This window comes from Tiliqua scincoides, chromosome 1, assembly GCF_035046505.1.
Source record: "Tiliqua scincoides isolate rTilSci1 chromosome 1, rTilSci1.hap2, whole genome shotgun sequence".
Taxonomy (NCBI): domain Eukaryota; kingdom Metazoa; phylum Chordata; class Lepidosauria; order Squamata; family Scincidae; genus Tiliqua; species Tiliqua scincoides.
In genome coordinates, this window is record NC_089821.1 from 249,474,642 (window position 1) to 249,495,941 (window position 21,300).

General features: G+C 40.3%; 1 protein-coding gene across 1 annotated transcript in view; it reads left to right on the forward strand.

Moving 5' to 3' along the window:
- WDR26 (WD repeat domain 26) overlaps nt 1-18,864 on the forward strand; it is a 56,326-nt gene extending 37,462 nt beyond the window's left edge. The window contains exons 8-14 of the mRNA XM_066618704.1: nt 315-455; nt 5,116-5,235; nt 6,579-6,724; nt 7,032-7,110; nt 8,761-8,890; nt 11,741-11,926; nt 14,824-18,864. Of these exons, the coding sequence (XP_066474801.1) occupies nt 315-455; nt 5,116-5,235; nt 6,579-6,724; nt 7,032-7,110; nt 8,761-8,890; nt 11,741-11,926; nt 14,824-14,849 (828 nt within the window). The 3' untranslated portion in view covers nt 14,850-18,864. The remainder of the gene's footprint in view (nt 1-314; nt 456-5,115; nt 5,236-6,578; nt 6,725-7,031; nt 7,111-8,760; nt 8,891-11,740; nt 11,927-14,823) is intronic.
- The last annotated feature ends 2,436 nt before the right edge of the window (nt 18,865-21,300 follow it).

Below are 21,300 nucleotides of genomic sequence, written 5' to 3' on the forward strand. Positions count from 1 at the left end.
TTTTCATGAGCTGCTTTCAGAGAAATCATTGACCTTGAATAAGGACGCAGACTTTGAGGTTTCTAGCTTACTTCTGGTTTTTGTGTTTGGCATGGTAAAGTATTTCAAGGCTATGTTCTATCAAGTAGGTAAAAAGTGAGTATGTGTTTCCACCCTAAGGCAAAGTAGAACTGAGCACTTCTGATCCATGATCTGTTGCTTTGGTAGGAGGCAGGAAAAGATAAGACTTCAAAAATACCTGCATGCCACATCTTACCAGCAATCCAAAAATATACTCTAGAAATACTCAGTTTGTAATATTTCCCCTTTAACAGGATACACACCAGCTAAAACTGCTCAAGACACTGGAAGGCCATGCATATGGTGTTTCCTACATCGCTTGGAGTCCAGATGACAACTACCTTGTTGCCTGTGGCCCAGATGACTGTTCTGAGCTTTGGCTCTGGAATGTACAAGTAAGGATTATTGCTATGAAAATTCAGCATTGGCATATTCATTTCACTTGCAGAGTCACATAAACTATAACCGGGGTACTTGGTATTTTTTTGAAGGAGAGCCCCTTGCTATATTATGCATCTTTATTACCAGTAATAACTCTGTGATGCCTTCACTTGCATTCAGTGTCACCAATTGCTAATAATCTTATGATTGTCCAGTGCTGTGTAATAAGAAGCTATAATAGGTTCCGTTTAAGGATTCTAGACCTTAGATTCAGCATAAAACCATTTTGATAATCTTGGAGAAAACATGTTAATCATCCCGTTTTTTAACCTAATGCAATGTCAACAAAAGCGAAGGAAGAAAAATCCAATTTTTGTTTTTAGTTTGAATCTGCTGTATCTTTTCCTCTTATGTATATTTTAATTTTAGTTTTTGCCTGTTTAGATTTTTTGCACTTTCCTTGTAGGTTATGCAAGGGTAATATATAGCGTATAAATGTTTAAAAAAATTGTTCAGAATAAAGCACTTTTTGGAGACAGGAGAAAGACTACAAGGTGGCTTACATTGGGAAAGATTTTAAAACAAAAATTGCTTAATTTCAGAGTTAAAGCAATTTCAAAGAATTCCAGGTTAAACAAGAAGAACAAGAACAGTATTTATATACCGCTTTTTAACAAAAAGTTCACAAAGCAGTTTACAGAGAAAATCAAATATCTAATGGCTCCCTGTCCCAAAAGGGCTCACAATCTTAAAAATCAGCTCTGTACTTTTAAAAAATGCTGCTCTATATTGCTGCCATCTGCACAGGTACTTGTCACTTAAAATATTGGGCCATGTATAAGCTTTGTGTATACCCTGGAGTTGTGAAACCTTTAACTGAAATCTCAGTTTTTAAATAGTGGCTATTTATTCATTGGGATCGAGGTTGGTGTCAGCAATGGATTAGAATGAGAGTCACCAGATTAAACAAAACTGAGATGTTAATGGTGATTGAGCAGGGCTTGTTGTAAATGGGGCCTGTTCATCATGCTGCTTATGAAAAATCATTTGGGAGCAGTGCTGGATCCAACTTCACTCTTTGAATCAGAACTTGCAACTATGACGTACTTTTTGGTAGCTTAAACTGGTTTCTGGGCTATGGGCAGATAATTTTCAGGGTGGACTGTTGTAGCATGTTAACACATGCTAAATGGGGTTTCCATGGATGATCGTTTGGCAATTTCAGTCAGGTCAAAATGTAGTCTCCCAGTAATTTTTGAGACTTGAAGGAAGTACAGTGGGCCCCCTATATCTGCGGATTCAGGACCTGCAGATTTCATTATCCGTGGGTTATCATCATCATCACAACCTTTATTGGCATATAACAAGTAACCAAAGTAAAACAACACAAAAATTATTACAATCAACGAAAGGATAAACATAATGAGGCAGGGAGGAGGAGGGAAATAATCCAGAAATAAAGGAGGAATAAAAAAAAAGTAAAAGGCAATTTTTAGGGAGGGGGGAAAATTTTAATAATTTGGGATAAAAAACTAGCAACTGCTATAGTAATGTTTACTTGATTATCACTAAGCAGAACAAAAAGGGGATCAATAAATGGACCGGCAGAATGACATAAAAAGGGCTCCAAATACAGCTTTCGGAGTGTACAGTGTGCTGGGCAATAGATCAGAATATGCTCAAGTGTGTCCGGTTTCAGATGACAAAAGGCGCATAATCTGAGGTTCCGAGAAATATGGGAAAATCTACCAATGTGATACGAAGAAAGGAAAATGTTGAAACGTGCAAGCATCTCTCTTCGAAGGGAGAGATTTATTAGGGTAACAAAATATTTAGATGACTGACCTGGTGAGGGACAGTGATCAAAAAAAGAGGAGAACATACTGGATTAAAATCAGCGGAAAGAGAGGCAAATTCAGCTTCCCAGAGCCTAGTTCGAATAAGCTTGTAAGCACTGTTAACATCAAGATCCGCTAAAGATTCCGAAGAAAGATCTAGGGAATTCAGTTTAGAGTCAATTTTTAGAAACCAGCTGGACAAAAAAGGGTCTCTTAGCAGGTCGTTAAGAAGGGAATCTGATGGAAGTGACAGATGGAAGCGGAGCCAGAATTTAAACGTTAAAGCCCATGCAGTAGTTGAAGGAAGGTGAACTCCTAACTCAAGAGTCAGCGTTGCTAACCTGATGGAGTTTGGGACTCCAAGAATCCTCCTAAAAAAAACAGCCGCAACTCGGTCCAGGGTACTGTTGGCTGCCGTAACCCATAAGGGAACTCCATATAATAGTTGGGACACAATCTTAGCTCTGAAGATCTGCAGAGCGGCTGGCACAAACTGGTTACCAGTACTATAATGAAACCGAGTGATCGCCTTGAGGTGGTGATGTGAGATGGCAATAGCTGACTTCCTATGGGGTGCCCATTATCCGTGGGTCCCTGAACCTGCAGGTTGGACCCACGTGGACCCCCCAGAGGCTACCAGAGCTATACTTTGGTCATGTCCGGAGGATGTTCTGAGGGTTGGGGAGGCCTCTGTTCTCCAGAGCAAACGGAACACAGCCCCCATCACCTGTAGAGGATTACAGGATCCCTTGAACTCATGGATTTCATTATCCGCGCGTTTCCTTATCTTCAGGGGCTTCTGTTCCAGAAGAGAACTGGGGCCATTCTGTTCCAGAACAGAAGTGTTCCATTCTGTTCCAGAACTCCCACAGTTAATGAGGGACGCCCTGTACTTCGCATTAGTGTTAAAACAAGTGCACTGGCTTGCAGTTTCTTTCTGAGTACAGTTAAAGGTACTGTTTTTGCCTTTTAGATCTCAGCCAGCGCAATCCTATCTTGCTCTGGAACAGGCAGGTCAGGAGGCCTGTGCTGTAGCCAGTGTAAGACTGGGGCCAGAAGTGGCTCAGCTGGAGGCAAGGGGAAACTCCTCCCCTCGGTAAGCCACCATGGCCCCAATGGATCTCCTCGGACTTGCACCACCTCAGGAGGTGGCACGATCCAAGGAGAATGGAGCAACTTTGAGCTGCTTCGCACTGCTCAGGGAATGGGGTTGGGACCCAGCATAACTGCTGGGTCCCAGCCCCACCTCCTGCCCTGGAATGCCCGCCCTCTGGAATGCCCACCCCAGACCCCTGTGTTGGCCAAGTTCAGCCAACACAACCCTCCTTCCCCAGGTAGGTGTGGAAGCTGGATGCAGCCTCCATGGGCCAGCACGCGTCCCTGCACTGGCCCAGCTGACTCCTGAGGCGCAAATGTGCTTTATGGCATGCGACTCTCCTGGGCCGGCGCAAGGGATTTGCGTCGGCCTAACAGGGAGTTAGGATTGTGCCCTAAATGACCTGAGCCCTAGGTACTTTTCCTTGCTGCTGCTGTCCTGGTATGACCATGTTTGAAGTCCTTTACTTCCAAGGACAAGGAGGACAACAGGGAGAGCTTTTTCTGCGCTAGCACACTGATTTTAGAACTCTTGAGACTAATTCTTAACCTTCTACCAGGACAATAATAACAATAATAATAATAACTTTATTTTTACCCCGCCTTTCTCCCCAAAGGGACTCAAGGCGGCTTACAACAGGTTAAAACAGATTAAAAACATAATTTAAAAACAGATGAAAGCATATTAACACATATCATAAAAACAGTAGTCAGTTAAAAAGTAGTAAAAAGGTAAAAAGTGCATAGAGCAGCAAGTCATAAAAGAATCAGGCCTGAAAAAATTAAAAGATGTTGAAAAGATGTTAAAAAGGCCGAGAACTCAGGCGGCTTGTTTAAACAGAAGGGTCTTTAGGCCTCGCTGGAAAGTCTGAAGAGAGGGAGCCATTCTTAAGCCATTCAAGGGGAAGGGAATTCCATAGCGTTGGTGCCACTACTGAGAAGGTCCTATTTCTAGCCACCTTCCCATGTACCTCCCTAGGCGGCGGCACTTGTAAAAAGGCCTTCTCTGATGACCTAAGAGGACGAGCCGGATTGTACGGAAGTAGGCGATCTCTAAGATACCCTGGCCCAGAGCAGTATAGGGCTTTAAAGGTCAAAACCAGCACCTTGAATTGGGCCCGGAAATGAATGGGCAGCCAATGTAGCTGCTGGAGAAGCGGACTGACAGAGTCAAACCGCCTACCTCCAGTAACCACATGGGCCGCCGCATTCTGCACTAATTGCAGTTTCCGAACCATCTTCAAGGGCAGCCCCACATAGAGCGCGTTACAATAATCTAACCTCGATGTCACCGTGGCATGGATCACCGTGGCCAGGTCTGCACGATCCAAGTACGGCTGCAGCTGGCGCACCAGCCGAAGCTGAGCAAAGGCCCCCCTAGCCACAGCCGCCACCTGGGAATCCAGGACAAGTGTTTTCCAGATCTTTGAAGGCTGGAGGGGATTGATATGTCACTAATCTTTGTTATTGTTTTACTGCTTGGGTATCGTTTGGTTTAATAGTTTTTAACTAACCTTTAAACTATCTAACTATTTAGCTAATCGTTTTTAACTGACTTGTAATGTTTTCTTTCTTGTAAGCTGTTTCTGGGAACCTTTTCAAGTAATGTAGTAAACAAATTAGTAATAAATATGAATAATTAAAAATACGCTTTTCCTAAACAAATTTTTAGTACATATTGAAGTCCATTTATTTAAAGTCTCAAAGTTTCCAAGGTTTAAACACTTATTTATTCTATTAGACGGGGGAGCTGAGGACAAAAATGAGCCAGTCTCATGAAGATAGTTTAACAAGCGTGGCCTGGAATCCAGATGGAAAACGTTTTGTGACAGGAGGGCAACGTGGACAGTTCTATCAGTGTGTAAGTATTGCTTTCATGTTCTCATGCTTCTTGTATACTTCTGTTTGCTATTGATCTTCAGTACAGAAGTGCATCGCTTAGCAACAGGGATGCAGCCCGGCACCCCTGTTGCCAAGCAAGGCTTGACAATGTTTTGAGCCTCTGAAGGCAAGGGGAGTCGTGCTTTCCTCGCCTCTGGAGGCTTTTCTGAACCTCATAGCAGTAGCGCGCTTTTCCTGGGAATCAGGAAGTCGTGTGTTTTTGGCCAAAATGGGCAGTCTGAGCTTCCTAGAGGCAGCATGAAGATACATGTTGCCTCTGCCCTGTGAGATACCAAAAAACCTCCAGAGGTGAGGGAACCACAGCTCCCCTTCCCCCGGCTTCAAAGTCTGGGGGGTGAAAAGGGACCAGTGGTGGCTATTGCATATGCAGGTTGTCACTGGTCAGAGCATTGCTAAGTGCCGCTCACCTGTACTATCCATTTGTAAAGTCCAGATTCCTGTATTACAATATGCTTTTTAAGGTTTTTCTCAGTAGAAAGCCAATTACAAGAGCTTTTCTGTTTGGAATTAACTGAAAAACTTTAAGCTGAAATCCTGTACACATTTATCTGGAACTAAGGGCGCAATCCTATCCAGCGCTGGAACAGGCAAGCCAAGAGGCTTGCCTGTATCCAGCACAGGATAGGGGTCAGAATCAGCTCAGCCAGAGGCAAGAGGAAACTTTTTCCTTTACCCCTGGGTAAAGTGCCCTGGCCCCTATGGCCCCTCTGGAGGTGGCACAAGTCAGAGGAGTGGCTTCAAGCCGCTCCAAACTCCCCGGGAACTCCAACTCTCCCTCCCTGCCTCTCCCTTCCCACCCACTCCCCCCCCACAGGGCTGCCCACCCTCCACCCTCCCCAGAATGCCCACCCTCCCACCCCCTCCCCATCCACCCCAGAGCCTTGCGTCGGCCCGGCTGGGCCAATGCAAGGCTTGCTACCTCTTGTGTCAGCCTCTGCACTCCGACCTTGCTGACTCCTGAGGAGTCTAGCTCTTTCTGGATTAGAGCTCATTTCACTAGATGCATGAATTGTTAGTTGGCACTTGTATATGTGCAAAGGGGGGAAAAGTGATAATTGCTAGGCTTATGAAATGCATGTATGTGACATGTTTTATGAAAGATTTGTCTTCCTCTGTTCGCCATGTCAGTACTCTGAGGCAAAGTCACCTGTGTTTATAGTCTTATAAACTCAGAATGTGTAAGCGTTTAACCTCCTAGGGTCCCTCTTCCCTTTATGCTGGGCCACAATATTATTTTTTCAGGTTGTCAGTTGCTTTTGAATATCAGGATAATTTTTCTGTTTCCTTCACTTTCCTGTTTAGGATTTAGATGGTAATCTCCTTGACTCCTGGGAAGGTGTGAGAGTGCAATGCCTGTGGTGCTTGAGTGATGGAAAGACTGTGTTGGCATCAGACACACACCAGCGAATTCGGGGCTATAATTTTGAAGACCTTACAGACAGGAACATGTAACTACATATTTTTTCTGTTCCATTAAATAGATGAATCTTGTTCTACTTTCCTAAAACATTGAGTTAGCGTATTTAATGTCCAGTTCATGGGCCAGTTGTAAAATGGAACTTTTCTTTAAAAAAGGCGGGGGGTGGGTGGGTTGAAAAATGACTGTTACGTACTAGTGTGGACATGGTGGATCTTCTGTGTCTGCAAAACCACAGTAATAAAGGATGGGGGGGGCAGCAGTTATACAATTGTGTAGAAATACTTGGCTTTGATTCAAAGTCATCACTCTAACAAGAATTTTGTATATTTTTTCAGAGTACAAGAAGATCATCCAATTATGTCATTTACTATTTCAAAAAATGGCCGGTTAGCTTTGTTAAACGTAGCAACTCAGGTAAGTATACAAAAAAAGTGGAATGTTGCTACTTTGAGAGGAGATTGCATGTGGCAGTGTTGCAAAAAGTCACTTGTCTGTGGCACAAATCTCTTCCAAGCTTATTGGTGATCTCTGGCTGTGCTTTCTTTCTCACTCTGGTAGAAGGGAAAGAAAGAGGTAAGAGCTCAGCTAGCTCTATTTCCCTGGTTCAGTAGTCACAGTGGGACTGGTTCACTATGCTTCCTTCTATCTATGGAAAGGGGAGTGGAGAAGAGAATGGCAAGCTTGCAGTCATTCATCAATAGTCTCCATTCTTCTGCTGTGGATACCAGGTACAGGCCCATCTTCTTGCTCCTCTTCCTTCCTGACTTAAAGCCTGTAGTTCTGGGAGAGAGGAGGGTGCAGCTGCAGTTAATGCTGCATAGCATTGCAGCACTTTTTGTGGCTATCTAACCCAGTATTTCACAGCCTTTTGAGGGAAGGGAGGAGCACCAAGAAGGAAGAAAGGAGAATTGTTGTGGAGTGCTAGGGGTATAGTTTCACAGCCCAAACCTGTCTAGTGCTGGTGCAATGTGGCTGCATGGTCTCCACTGCATCTAGCACTCATCAGGAACAGGCTGGAGGTCTCCTCAGGGTAAAGAGATATCGTTCCTCTTATGCACCAGCCTGCCCTATGGGGTTACTTGGATCTGCACCTGATAAATAGCAGGCGCAAGTCCAGCAACCCCATGTAAAACCAGAAGACCTGGGATGGGGATTATGATACGGCAGAGGCCTAATTAACCAATCTCACCCCCCTCCTCCTGGGCCTGATCCACCCTCCATTCCATCCTCCCAGAAATGTCCCCCTCCCCACCTCTGTTCTGCTGCCCCTCCGCCACCCAACCTACTCTTACCTCTGCCGGCGGCCGTCCACTGCATCCACATCAGTTGACCAGTGCTAGCGTCCTCACCGGCACTGCTTACTCCCCAGGTGCTGCAGACATGTTTTACGGCATATTTATGACACCTGCAGCTGGTGCAGCAGCCACTGTGCTGGCAGAAAGGCAACTTAGGATTGCACTGCCAGGCAAGTAAATTGGGGTTGGGTGACCAATCCTACCCTTCTGTGTTTATAAGACTGAATATGGAATTTATATATACAAGTATTAAATTGCAGTAAATGAGGCTAGTATGTATAAAGCATCCTTATTTCTGTATCACTCACAACTTTACAAGACAGAGTGACTTGCACAGCATCCAACTGTCTTGGTGGTTTAGATCCATTTTATAAATGGTAGGCTATTCATCTCTATGGCCAAACATCAATTGCTATTCTTGTCATACAAGAATGACAAGGTATGTCTTGTATATCTGAACTGTAATGGTCATCATTCCAATTTCTGATATTTTTAGGATCTAGTTATATAGGTTAATACTATTAGGTTTCCATATAATGGATCATAGCAACAAGTCATTCCCAGAAATAAAGGCATTAAGTCAGGGAGGAAAAGATCAGTGGAAGAACACAGTAGAATAGAAGCACAAGCCATTCTTAATGCATATACAATTGACTAACTTTTCTCTTTTAAATTTGTGTGTTTATCCAGTTTTGGTATGGCAAAACCAATTTACTTACTGTAAACATAACTTTCTTTAAATAAACTCCATTGTACTCTTTCTTCTCAGGGAGTTCATTTATGGGATTTGCAAGACAGAGTCTTAGTGAGAAAGTACCAAGGTGTTACACAAGGGTTTTACACCATTCATTCATGTTTTGGAGGCCATAATGAAGACTTCATCGCTAGTGGCAGTGAAGGTAACACTTGCTTTTTGCTTCAGTTTGTCTGCATATAGTTCATGCGCATGCTTTTTAATTAAGTGAATGTTGTCCTCACATCCATGTTTTATTTTGCCAAGTGAATTTTTTCCCCCTACAACAGTCCCATAAAAAGTAGCAAATTTGTTTGTAGAAAGCAAGGTTGTCTTACAAAGAATGGCTGGGTGGTTTGAAACATGGATGATAATTCTGTTTAATAACAGCTGTAGTTTTGGTAGGATGTATGTGACGTATAGGGATACTTTTGGTCAAATGACTCACTGATGAGTAACAGACTTTATTTGGTATAGGTTTGTTTTCCAAAGGTAGGTGTGGTTTTGTAATTCCAGATGAGTTCTGTCATCTCAAGCATAATTAATTGCAATGAGAGAAACAGGTCTCGTATCCTGTAGCAAATCCAGCATGTCCGGTAACTTTGATATATGCCTTGAGTATTTGCTGTGCAAAATGAGTAACTTGAAATAAACACTGCCTTCTTTTTGCATTGACTTAGTTGGGCAGTTGTCTTCTTGGGTAGCTTTTTCTAGGCATTAAAAGTGCTGATTCGCTCTTAAGTTCTTGCTCAGTATTGGTAGTAGTTCAGTGATTTAATACAGAGTAGGCAATAGTACTCCCATAGCTCAGAAACTTCAAGAGATGTTGGTCCAAAGAAGAGGGCAGTTGGGCTCTCTAAATAAAATGTCCTAAAGCAAAGTTTCATTTCTGCCTATAATCGGTTTCTTCACCTGAGAACAGCATCTGATATCTTGTGTGTTCAACACGTTGCCTTGTAAATATTTCTGTCAGGTTCTCATGCATGCCTTAACCCCTTCCCCTTCCAAACAGTTTCTGGCCCAGGGACCCAACTCTATTGACTCTTGGTGTGTCCGTTTATCTTTACATCACAAAAGGCAGCATGGACAACTCACGTAGTTACAGCCTACTGTTTGTTTTGACATGAATGTGAAGATTAATTTATCCAGGTCAACTTAGAACAGCTTTTTATTTTTTTCATTTTCAGTGTCTTAAAACTACCCAGCTGTAGTTGAAGCTGATGGCACCTTATTTAGATTCGGACTGCCTGAGGCTGTTGCCTCTTTTGCACTGAATTGTTGCAAATGTGGCTGCTGTGAAAGTCTCTATGTACAAAAAAAGTAACAGATTTAAATGTCATAACCTCTTAAATGTAAAGGTATGTTCTCAGCTAGGTAGGCTTTTCACCTACCAGCCCTAAACATTAAAGGGTCTCCCCTGGGAGTAAAGTAGACTTCTGACTCTTTGTATGTAAACATCATGTAAAAAGCTCTCATCTCCTGAGAGTAAGTTCTGTGACCTCGAGGTGACTACTACAATGTCTTGAGATGACACAGAGGGTGTGTTTAATGGTTAGCTTAAAATTGGGAGATTAAAAATGCAAATACAAGTTGATGTGCCTGCACTTTTTATGTTCTGGTAACTTTAATAGAATCTGATTTAGCTGGAAAGCAATTCCTCTATCAAATGGTGCTAGCAAGTAGGTCACAGCATGGCTTGTGAGGGTTGGGAAAAGTGTTTCAGTTCCAAGAGTACTCAAAACTGATGTAATGTCCTATATCTTTAATTGTTGTCTGAAGTTTAATTTAAGAGAGAGTGCTAATATGCATCATTCTTGTGTATCCTGAAATTCTTCTAGTAGTGACTTCTATCTGATCAACCACTGAATTAAAACAAACCACAATCTTTTTGCTATAGGGTATTAATATTTAGCAAACATCTTTTTGCTAGTCATTATGGCCTGTGCTATTCATTAGTGCAGATGGTTGCACATCTGACATGCAACTAGCCCTATAGGATTTACTGTTCTTTTGGATGCAGTTACTATGGTGATCAGTTTTCATGCCTGCACATTAACAATGGCATTGAGTTCCCCTCATGTCAACATTACTACTGTTCAGGTATTCGAGACCGGTTATCATGTAATAGCACCAACAGAATTGTAGGTGTACATTTAAATGGAATGCACCTTGGCAGTAAAACTTACTGCAAGCCTTTGAAATGGGTTGTTTGTGGTTCCAAAATACATGGATAACATTGCTTTGAAGGATTTGATATCTGTCTGAAGCAACTATAGGGCTGTTTGGATGTTCCTTACCTTTACATATGATGAGATCAGGAGTGAAACCTGGGCTTGGCTGCTTCCTTCACTGGATCCCCCCCCCCCCATCTTATCATGCATAGACAGTTGCCTCAAAGAGAAACCACAGCTATTTGAACATTAGATCTCCTGTAGCCCTGAATGCTAAATGATCAGAGAAAGGGGTTTCAGTGTTAGGGCCTAGATGAGATCATTCAAATAACTGTGAGATTTCCATGTTTGTGTTACCATTCCTGCTTATAGGTGGAGCCAGAAAAATAATAGAGCAGAAATGTATGAGCCCAGGACTTAGTCCCAATCTTGCCATATGATACGTGTATGTGTGTTGTGGTGAGCCACCTTTGGGGTTCAAATGAAGGCTATAATTTTGAAATAAATAAGGGAGAATTCTTAAAGGAGAACGTCTCACACGCACATTCATTCTATCTCCTATTTGGATTGTGTAGTCTTTTAAAAAAAAATATAATGCATTCCAGTTACCCTAAATATCTTCTTCTTGCATGGAAGGTTAGTACTTTCTATCAGTTTTGTATATGGGATACATAAGATCCAGGAAAATGTTCTTGGAGGTGTTGGATACAGTGTTCAAAAACTTAAGAAAAGCGTGCTGGACGTGTGTGCAAACAGTCAATACATAGATCAGTGGCACACTGTTTATAGATCATGTTTTAAATTTTAAGAGAGCTCTCATGTTTCTTCAAATCTGTCTGTTCTAGATCACAAAGTATATATTTGGCACAAACGTAGCGAGCTACCAATTGCAGAACTGACGGGGCACACACGTACAGTCAATTGTGTGAGCTGGAACCCACAGATTCCATCCATGATGGCCAGCGCCTCCGATGATGGCACTGTTAGAATATGGGGACCAGCACCTTTTGTAGACAACCAGGATATTGAAGGTAAATAAAATCTAATTTTTATGGAAGAGGGAACTTGAAAGATTGAATTGTGAACTGTGAGCCTCAATTACAAACATACAACAATTGGTAGGTGCAAATTGTATAGTATGAAAAGGGTCAGATTCTGCCCCCTTGTTATATAGTGGGTCTCGCGCATCAGTAGACTTGAATAAAAGTTCCATCATAGTTTATTCCTACTCCAAATGAGTTAAAATCACACACACACATACACAAATACCCCAGATATATATACAACTGCAACAAACCTACATCCCTCTTGATTGGACAGCCAATCACATATAACCTGTTGCTTTTCCCACAGGTGATAATACTCACATACATAACACCCCTATTGTAGCATCAGTATTCAAGAGCACTTTCCTTTGAGGATCTCAAGTTCCTTTGAAATTCCAAAAATGTGTGTGTTTTCCATCATACAATGCTTATACTTCCATTTCAGGAAGATCAAAATACAGTGGTGCCTCGCAAGACGAAATTAATTCGTTCTGCAAGTCGTTTCGTATTGCGAAAATTTCATCTTGCGAAGCGCGGTTTCCCATAGGAATGCATTGAAATTTAATTAATGCGTTCCTATGGGCAAAAAAAGTCAGAACAAAGTCAAATTTGGTTTACAAAGTGTTTATTAAGTGCTCTTTAAAGGCATACATACTGTACAGAGGATTTCAAAAATGTCAAGCACAAAACTTCAACTTTTTAATTTTAAAAATTCGTCTTGCGAAGCACGGCCATAGAAAAAATTCGTCTTGCAAAGCACGGCCATAGAAAAAATTCGTCTTGCGAGTCACCAGAAAAAATCGCAAAAACGCTTTCGTCTTGCGAGTTTTTCGGTGTGCAAGGCTTTCATCTTGTGAGGCACCACTGTAATTACAAAAGCACAAGCAGCAGATGGCCATGCTTTCAAAAGAATCAGTGTACAACTGTGCACATGTTTCTGTGTGTTCATGGAAAGGACAGTTATAGATGAATAAATATGGTGTGCTGATTTGAACTGCAAAATTTTAATCAGTTCTTAACATTATGGCTGTAAAATCTTTAGTGCCAATTGAGTGATCTGCAGTTCCATTTCAATGTAGAAAAACTTGTGCGTTAGGCTGGGATTATATCATCACTTGAGATGTCGGAGGACAGGGAAGTATTCTCAGGAGGTAGGACAACTTAAAGGACGGGAGCAGGGACAAAAAAGATGAAGGAAGGTGGCAAAGTAACCTAATGAACCTGAGAGAAACCTGAATGAAGGTTGAGAGAGAGAATTCAGGAAAAGCCAGAGGAGGTGGAGCACTGTAGGAAGGATATAGTTGTGGGGAGTGTCTGAAGGAAAGTTGGGAGGAACATTGTTCAACATGAGGAGGGAAGGGGACATGCTATGTGGGTGGGGAGTGAGAAGAATCAGGGAAGCTGGTCTAGAGAAGATGGCTTAAGGGGGCAGAGTAGGCAGTGACCCAAGAAACAGAGTCTTGGGCAAACAAAAGAGATGACAACATGGAGTTGAAGAAAGGACGAGCCAAGGAGAAAGTAAGACTGGGCCTAAAGACCACAATTGCTGTGCACTCCTGGCATGAAGGAAGTGGGCAAACAAGGGAGAAAGTAAAGGAACCCCATGGGGTTATTAAATGTGAATGTAAGCAATTCTTCCAGTTGCGACTTCTCATATTCACTGCAGCATTGTGACCTGGCAACTGTAGCAGGGTAATGGCTGCCCAAAAGTGGGGGAGCACTGAATTTCACAAATTTGAATCAAGCAAAAAACAGTCTGAAATGCAGCAGCATGATGTGTTGGGGGGAAGAGTACCTATCTGTTTTGCAAGAGGGTGTCATGAAGTCTTGGTCCTTATGTGTAAAGTTGATGGAGTGCATTCAGAGCTTTTCATATACCAACATCCTTGAACCATATGATGGGCAGCAGAATCTTGTTGAGAGAGAATAAAGGTGTTGGCATCCATTATTGATGGATTAATTGAAAACATTACTTTAGTGTGCTGAGGAAATGAAAGATAAATAGGATAGAAGCTGTTAATATTTCTCAGAATTTGTGTGCAAATATTTTCCAAGATCTCCTGCTTGGTGTGAAATGACAAGAAATAGGTTTAGTGCACCAAAAAGGAATATCCTTTTGAAACTGAGGCTGTTGTAGGTATTCTTGTACCTTGAAATGAAAGAGTATCTTGTTTGTTCTGTTAATGACAGCTGTATCAGTTACACAAGAAGAGACTTTGTATAGCTTAGGCAAACCAGGGCTTTAATTCTAGATTACTACTTGGATTTCAACTGGAACTCGCTGCCTTCCAAAATTGTTCCTAGTTCCAGCTTTGAAAAATTCTGCAAAATCCTAGTTGGGTACTGTTCAAACCAGAGGAAACATTTTTTAAACATGGCACGTGAAATTACCATCACAAATGAACACGATTCTAGCAAACAGTGTACACCTTTCATTCTTTATAAATACAAAATTTGTTCCTGAAAACAGCCCAAATAGTGAAAATCTGGATAACAAGTACAATTATTCCATTAATTTCAATGAGAAAAATGCCAGCTTGTTTCAAAGCCATTCCAAGTTCACCCCCAAACCACCCTAAATGCCTAATACCATAAGGAAAAAGTTGTGTGGCATGGTAAAATAGAATAAATAACATTTTAATAATATTATACAGCATCAAGAAAGTGTTGAAGTTGATAAACAAATAGCTTTCAAGCCCTGGACACAGAGCTGATATTGTAGCTTCTCAGCCTGGTTACCGTTAACAGGTTTCTTTCCTTATTTTGTTTGAGTGTGTCTTGTATGAACAGCAACATATTTGTATAGCATGAGTGAGGTTAACATGGATTATAAAAGTTTTTCTTAATACTTTTCTTTTTACATTCCATCTCTTTCCCCTTAGAGGAATGCAGTAGCATGGATAGTTGATGGTGAACTTGGAGCAGACGACTTCTGTTTAACTTAAATTTAGTCGTATTTTAAATGGCTTGGGATTTGGTGCAAACAAACATGATTGATAGCTGGACAGACATGCTCGTCATGAAAAAAGAACCATTTCTGAAGCCCGACTGGGGCCAAACATTTTACCACCTTGCTTCATAGTAAACAGTTGAGATGAAGCACGTCGTTAGAACGTTGTTGGACACCATGTTGAAGTAACCCCCCCATCGGTTGTGAAGAACTGTGCTACATTCAGGCTAACCATTGAACTCCGTATCTACATTTTTCCCTTCTGCCATTTTGTCAGGCAGACTACTGTTCTTGTTGCTCTTCTGTGTAATGAAGTTTAAATGCTTGTTTGGAAAACCTTTTATTTAACAGTTTAGAAGGCTTGATAGAGTGCTTTAGTCTGAAGAGTACATATTGGATAGGAAAGTATTTCCTTCTCTTGTTTCTCTGAATCTCTCCGCCTTATTTAGCTTGAGATCTTTGCAGCTTGGTTCATGGATTCTAGCCTTGCCCGTTGCGCAGTATATCTAAATCCAGATGTTAAACCAGTGAATGATAGGAAAAGCACTCTCAGTATCAACACTTGACAAAAGGTTTTGTACTTTTCACGTAGCTTGTTGCCCTATAAAGGGGTTAACAGCACAAATTTTTTTAAAAAGTAAATTATTTATAGCATTAAAGTGACTTCATTTGTATACATTTGGAATTTAAACCAGCTTAAAAAGTGTCATCTACAAGTTAATGCAGTATAACTGGTGCTCCTTTGGAGTGTTGTGTAAGACCATTTGGCTGGCAGGAGTTTTACACTGACTATATGAAGTATTATTTTAAAAAAGAAACTTTGTTTACCACCACAATAAAACAATTTGACAGCTTTCAGAATCGCCAACTAAACAATTACAATGTAATTTCTGAAGTTAATAAATGAAAATTCCAAATTGGCCTTAACTTGTGCAATGATTTTTTTAAAAAACCATAATAAAGAACTAAAATGAGAGCAGTACTTGTAGCATTATCTTCAAAAATTAGTGAGATGAGTGTCTCCTGTGAAATGCATTGTACAAGCGTTCCATATCGCACATTCTCTTTGGGATTTTTTTAGATGGTGTTGTCAATCTTCTGACATTAGGATTGAGTCCTTGACTTTCTGCGTGCAAAGGACACATAGTAATAAAAACTAGCCCAGTGCGTACCATATTTAGCAGCTGGTTTCAAACTAGGGTTATTTTTCCCCTCCTAATTAAAGGGTGAAAACGGCACTTAGGGCTATCCTTAAGTTTGAAAAGAGCAATGTAAACGCTTTCTTTTGAAATCAGAGATGGAAAGATGTATTTGACTTCAGGAGAGGAAAGATCCAGAATTTGAAGGAAACTTGCTTTGCTTGTGTTTGTGTGTGCGTGTCTTTTAATGCACAGATTCTGTGATGAGAGTTATGGCCACAGCACTAGTGTGAATCCCATAACTCTAAACTTGCTACAGTTTTCCTTTGGAGCTTTTTGATTTGATCACACACTCCTGATTGAATTTAAGTACCTCCAAATGAGAAAAGATATTCCAAGTTTATAGATAAATCATTAAACATAATGCTTTCTTCTTGTGTCTTATAATGGAGTTAGGAGCAGCAGAGAAATGTATACCCAAATTTTAGCTCATTTAAGCTGTTTCAGCTTAATTTGAGTAACTTTACTTTTATCCGTTCATGTATAATCTTTTAATTTGACATTAAGATTTCTTTTATTACTGGAGGGCTTTTAGAGTGTTATTTTTGAGCCTGTATAGTTTTTACTTTTGCAGATACTCCCATTCTGTATCTTAAGATTCTGCAGCTGTATTTTCAACATGTTGCCAAGTACTGCTTGCTAACTCAAAACTAGTTTAGGATTGGCAGTCAGGAGTGAAAAATCAAGTGTGAACTTGTTTAATTTGCACTCATTGAATAGCATGTAAAACTCAGTCTGGTGCTTGTAGTTGAGACTTCCTGTGCAGACTCCATATCACTGAATAAATTTGGAACCAGTTTTCTTTTGTTGGAATTGCATAACACTAGAAGGAAAACCAAATTAAGACTACCAAATGGCACATTAACTGCTCATGTTTTCCCCCTTTACTAAGAAAATTCTGGATTTAAAAAAAGGCACTTCAGAGTGTGGAGCTGAATGAGAAGCCTATGTTTTGAGAGAACCACTTCTAAATTTAGTTGTGTAATGCAGCCCTGTGCAGTGTAAAGCACTTCAGATGCGGTACCTTGCTTGTGCTGCCTGACACAGGCTCCCATCATGTAAGACAACACACTGAACTACAGACAATGAAAATCAAGTTTTGTTTTACAACCAGGTTAACTTACTGCACTGCTATGGTTTCTTGTAGATTCTAAAGAGGTGAGAGCAGCAGCTTAAACGTCTTCTAATGTTTTAATTGAAAATTACATATTGAAATTGAATTGAAAATTTCAATTATGGTAATTGGAAATCACCATAATTCTAAAACCCAGAATTAGACTGTTGTTGAAGGATAGGGGTATCTGCAACATTCACTTCCATACATTAGAAAATCATTTGTACTTCAGCCTGTAGAAGTTAGAACAGTGGTAAATTGCTGGCCATATTTTACCCTGATAGAGGAGGTGACACATGGAAAGGAGATACAGTAGTTGGCATTTTGTCATATATTTTTATGCCCAACAACTCCAAAATGTGCACACTGGCTATAAATCATTCACTACCTTGCCACAATGCTTATGAGCATATCAGGTAAGTCATTTTAGAGTAGGAGCACAGAGGAAATGGAACTTAATTATGCTGCCCTAAAATGCCTAGTAAACATGTTACTTAGTTCCCCCACTTAAGATTGTGGTAGTTTTGAAGTGAGAGTATAATAAAAGTCTTAATATGAAGTCACAGGTGAAAGACTATCTAATTTGCCAATCTCATTCTGGCTTTCAAAGGTACTGTATTGTGGAATGTAATCTAATACAAGGTGTTTAGTGCCATCTTAACTAAAAACTAAATCACCTGCCCCAAAGGAAAAATAATGACTTTTAAGTTGAAATGATTTTCACAAACCAGTCCTTGCTGGCAATAGGTATATTTGGGGAGGGAAGAAAAGCTCTTGAACATTTTTTGTTAAGTTTACAGCAGAAGAATGTCTAGTTCATAATTTTGGGGGTAGGAACAGAAAAGAAGGAACCAATTTGCAATGACTTTGGTGCCCTCTGTCAAAACCCCAAAGCACACAAGTTGCCTCAATTTGATTCATTTGAAACTGTTTAAACTGGAGTATCAGTCCTATATATAGTTAAAATGTATATTGCATTGGTTTAAGTCCATTTTCAGCTGCCATGGAACAAACGGCTAATTTGACAGTAAAATTTTGGAAACACTTTGACACTTTTTGAACAGGGTGGAATTAATTGGTTTGTGCAGTGTTGTCTGCAGTAGCTGCTCTAGTAGCTGGAACACAAACTAGAAACCCATTTCCTGTTGATTTCAGATTACCTGAATTCAGCGAAACGTGTGCGTGTGTGTGAGAATGTGTGTGCGTGAAACACAAGCAGTCATGGAACCAACTGTTTTAGGTACATGTCATGTTTTACTGCATACTCTAAGTCATGTTGAGTGTATGTGAAGTGTCCTGACTTTAAGATTTTGGTTAACACCAATATATTTTTATAAATTTGAAATTCAGTGTGCCCCATCTTAAGTGTTTCATTGTTTAGGATAAGTGTACTAGATTTAATTAACACTTCTTGGCACAGATGGAAAAAGTTATCGGCTCCTTGAAAACATATGAGGAAGAAATGGATCCTCAAAGCATGTGTGTACTTACAAACCAAGCTGTAGAGATCAAGAAAAGAACTCTTGTTGTTCTCAAATTTCTAAATTGTCAAGATTTATATGGAGTTGTGGTGGAACTAGTTAACACTTAGAGCTTTTGGTATGTAATGACTATTTGCTATGGACTGATATTAAATGTTTCAAAGGATTGCGTTCTTAAACTTTCTGGATTTTTGTTGTTCTCTTGGATTATATTAAGTAGTTTAAAATTTCTTTACTATATTAAAACATAACTTTGGGTCTCCATATTTATTTTCACTTGTTTTACTAATCTACAGAACACCTTAACTTCTTATTTTATAAATATATAGTATATGAAACATATCCTAAAATGTTCCGTTCAGATTACATTAATTCCTGACTTTTGCTTTTATTGGGGGTTTTAAAAAAAGATACACACTTTTCCATGTTGGTGCACAGCACTTATTTGTACTCCCTTTCTTTCCAATTCAATAAACAGAATGAATAACTGGACTTGAATAGTTCTTAGCTTTCTAAACTTCAGTGCTATGGCTGGCCTTTTTGGATTTCTATTTCACAGAACTAGAAAGGGACAGAGGTGCCAATTTAAGACCCTTACCATATTTACTAAATAAAAAAAGCTGCCTAATCTGTAGTAGTCACCAGGAGTTTGTGGCCCTGGCAAGTACATAATTAAGGCTACAGTCCTCCTATCTCTTTCCAGTGTTCAGTAAACTACAGCAAGCATGCATGACTTAATGTGCATTAAGTGCAAAGGAGCCCAAATATTGTGGGCTGCTCTGTGTTTCACAACCTCCCTCTTTTATAGTTCTAGACAGGCATCAAAACCAGGATGTTTACTAAGTTGCTAGAAGGCTTCTCTACATATGTGCTTGGCTACATTCAGTCTGGCAGCTTAAATGGTACTGGGCTAGGTTATAAACAGTCATCTTGCAACATGAGGGACTGTATATTACAGTAACAGTGTTTTCACTGATGCCACAATTGCCAAAACTGGTGGTCACTACTTTAAGGGCTACTTCAGATGCAACGGTTTGTAGCTAAGAGATGCCCAAGTACAAAAGACATGATCTATTCAGTGTGTTTAAACTGAACAGGGAAAACATCCAGCCTCAATTTCCTTACAAGTGACAAATACACATAGCTGCACTTAGTTTTTCAAGCACCTCTAACAAGTAATATAAGAAGCCATCATCACCATCACTGCACACTCTTGGTCAGGTGAGCAGTTTGCAGGCCATTCAGATATGTAATAAGCTAGCAAAACAAGATGAGTACTGAGAATGTGGCAAAAAGACACAGTTCTGCTATTTTACCAAACCTGAAAAAAGTTATCTGGTCGTAAAAAAAACCAGGCTTTGCCACAGATTGATTTTTACTTCATATGGAACTGTGTAATTAACTCTATTTTGAACCCTAGTTTGTAGCTCCACAGCACACAGATTTGATATCAGTTTTGAAATGCAGGTTGATTAGCATGGGGATGTGTTAATGGCTCCTTGATCAAACACACTAAGGCCCATTTAAAGTAGATCTCTTAATTGTAGGCCAAGTCTTCCTATCCACAGAATTTGGTCTTTCAGCAAACCCACACCACACAGACCAGTTTTGGTTGCAGCATTCTATTGCCTTAAAGAAATGGAAGAGAGCACGCCACAGCTGCTAAACAGATGAATACCCTGGGAGCACTTGCTGCTACAATCAATTATACTGCAATATGTACTGATGTACATGATGCCATATCTGCCTCTGTGACAGTCTTTTTAAAGCTGAGGGGTTAACTAGGGCTGTTAAATCCTTTCTACTGTTTTGTTTCCTTAGCTCCAGAAAAATTATTAGCATCTGAAGTATACCACAGTCCACTTAGATCTCCAGCCTACTGAGGTGACTCGTTTGCTTGCATAGACAGCAGTTTGAAGAGGAGAACTTAAGAGTTCCCATGTAGAAGCAAAGCAGCAACTTGAACCAGTTTCTATCCTAGCCCATAACCTTACTAGATAGGCTGTTTGTCCAAGAATTGTATTTGATAGCATGACACTGCCAGCTTGGTCATCTTGTAATTGACTAAGCCAGGCCCAGGGGCCAATGCAGCCAGTGGAAGCTTTTTATCCGGCTCTCAGGCTCTTAGCTGCTGAGTAGTGCTGAGACATAACTGCTGAAAGGGTCGTCCATGTGCTAATTGGGCTTTCCCATATCTTGAAATATAATATATTTCAAATGCACAAGAACACTTAAATAGAAAAGATGTCCATCATGAAAGATGTCCATTATGCCCAGAATTTTAGAATTAATGTGTATACTCTTAACATGTGTTCCAAGTTTTCTTTTTAGGTTTCAAATAACTAATACTAGTACAGGCAGCAGTTCTGATTTTTTAAAATACAAATAGTCTATAATTGTGCTTCCCACAAATCTTCCAATTTTTTAAAAAAATTCTATGAGCACTGCTCAATAACTTATGAAAATCTGTTTATAAAAAAGCTGAAAAAATTTACTTGCTCTTGGTCTTGAAGTGTCCTGTTCTTACTCTGTTCACTTCCCTCAAATGCCTTCTAGCTATATATACAGTCTTCATTAGGACTTTCTCATCGATTCAGTTCCTGTTCTCTAAATTA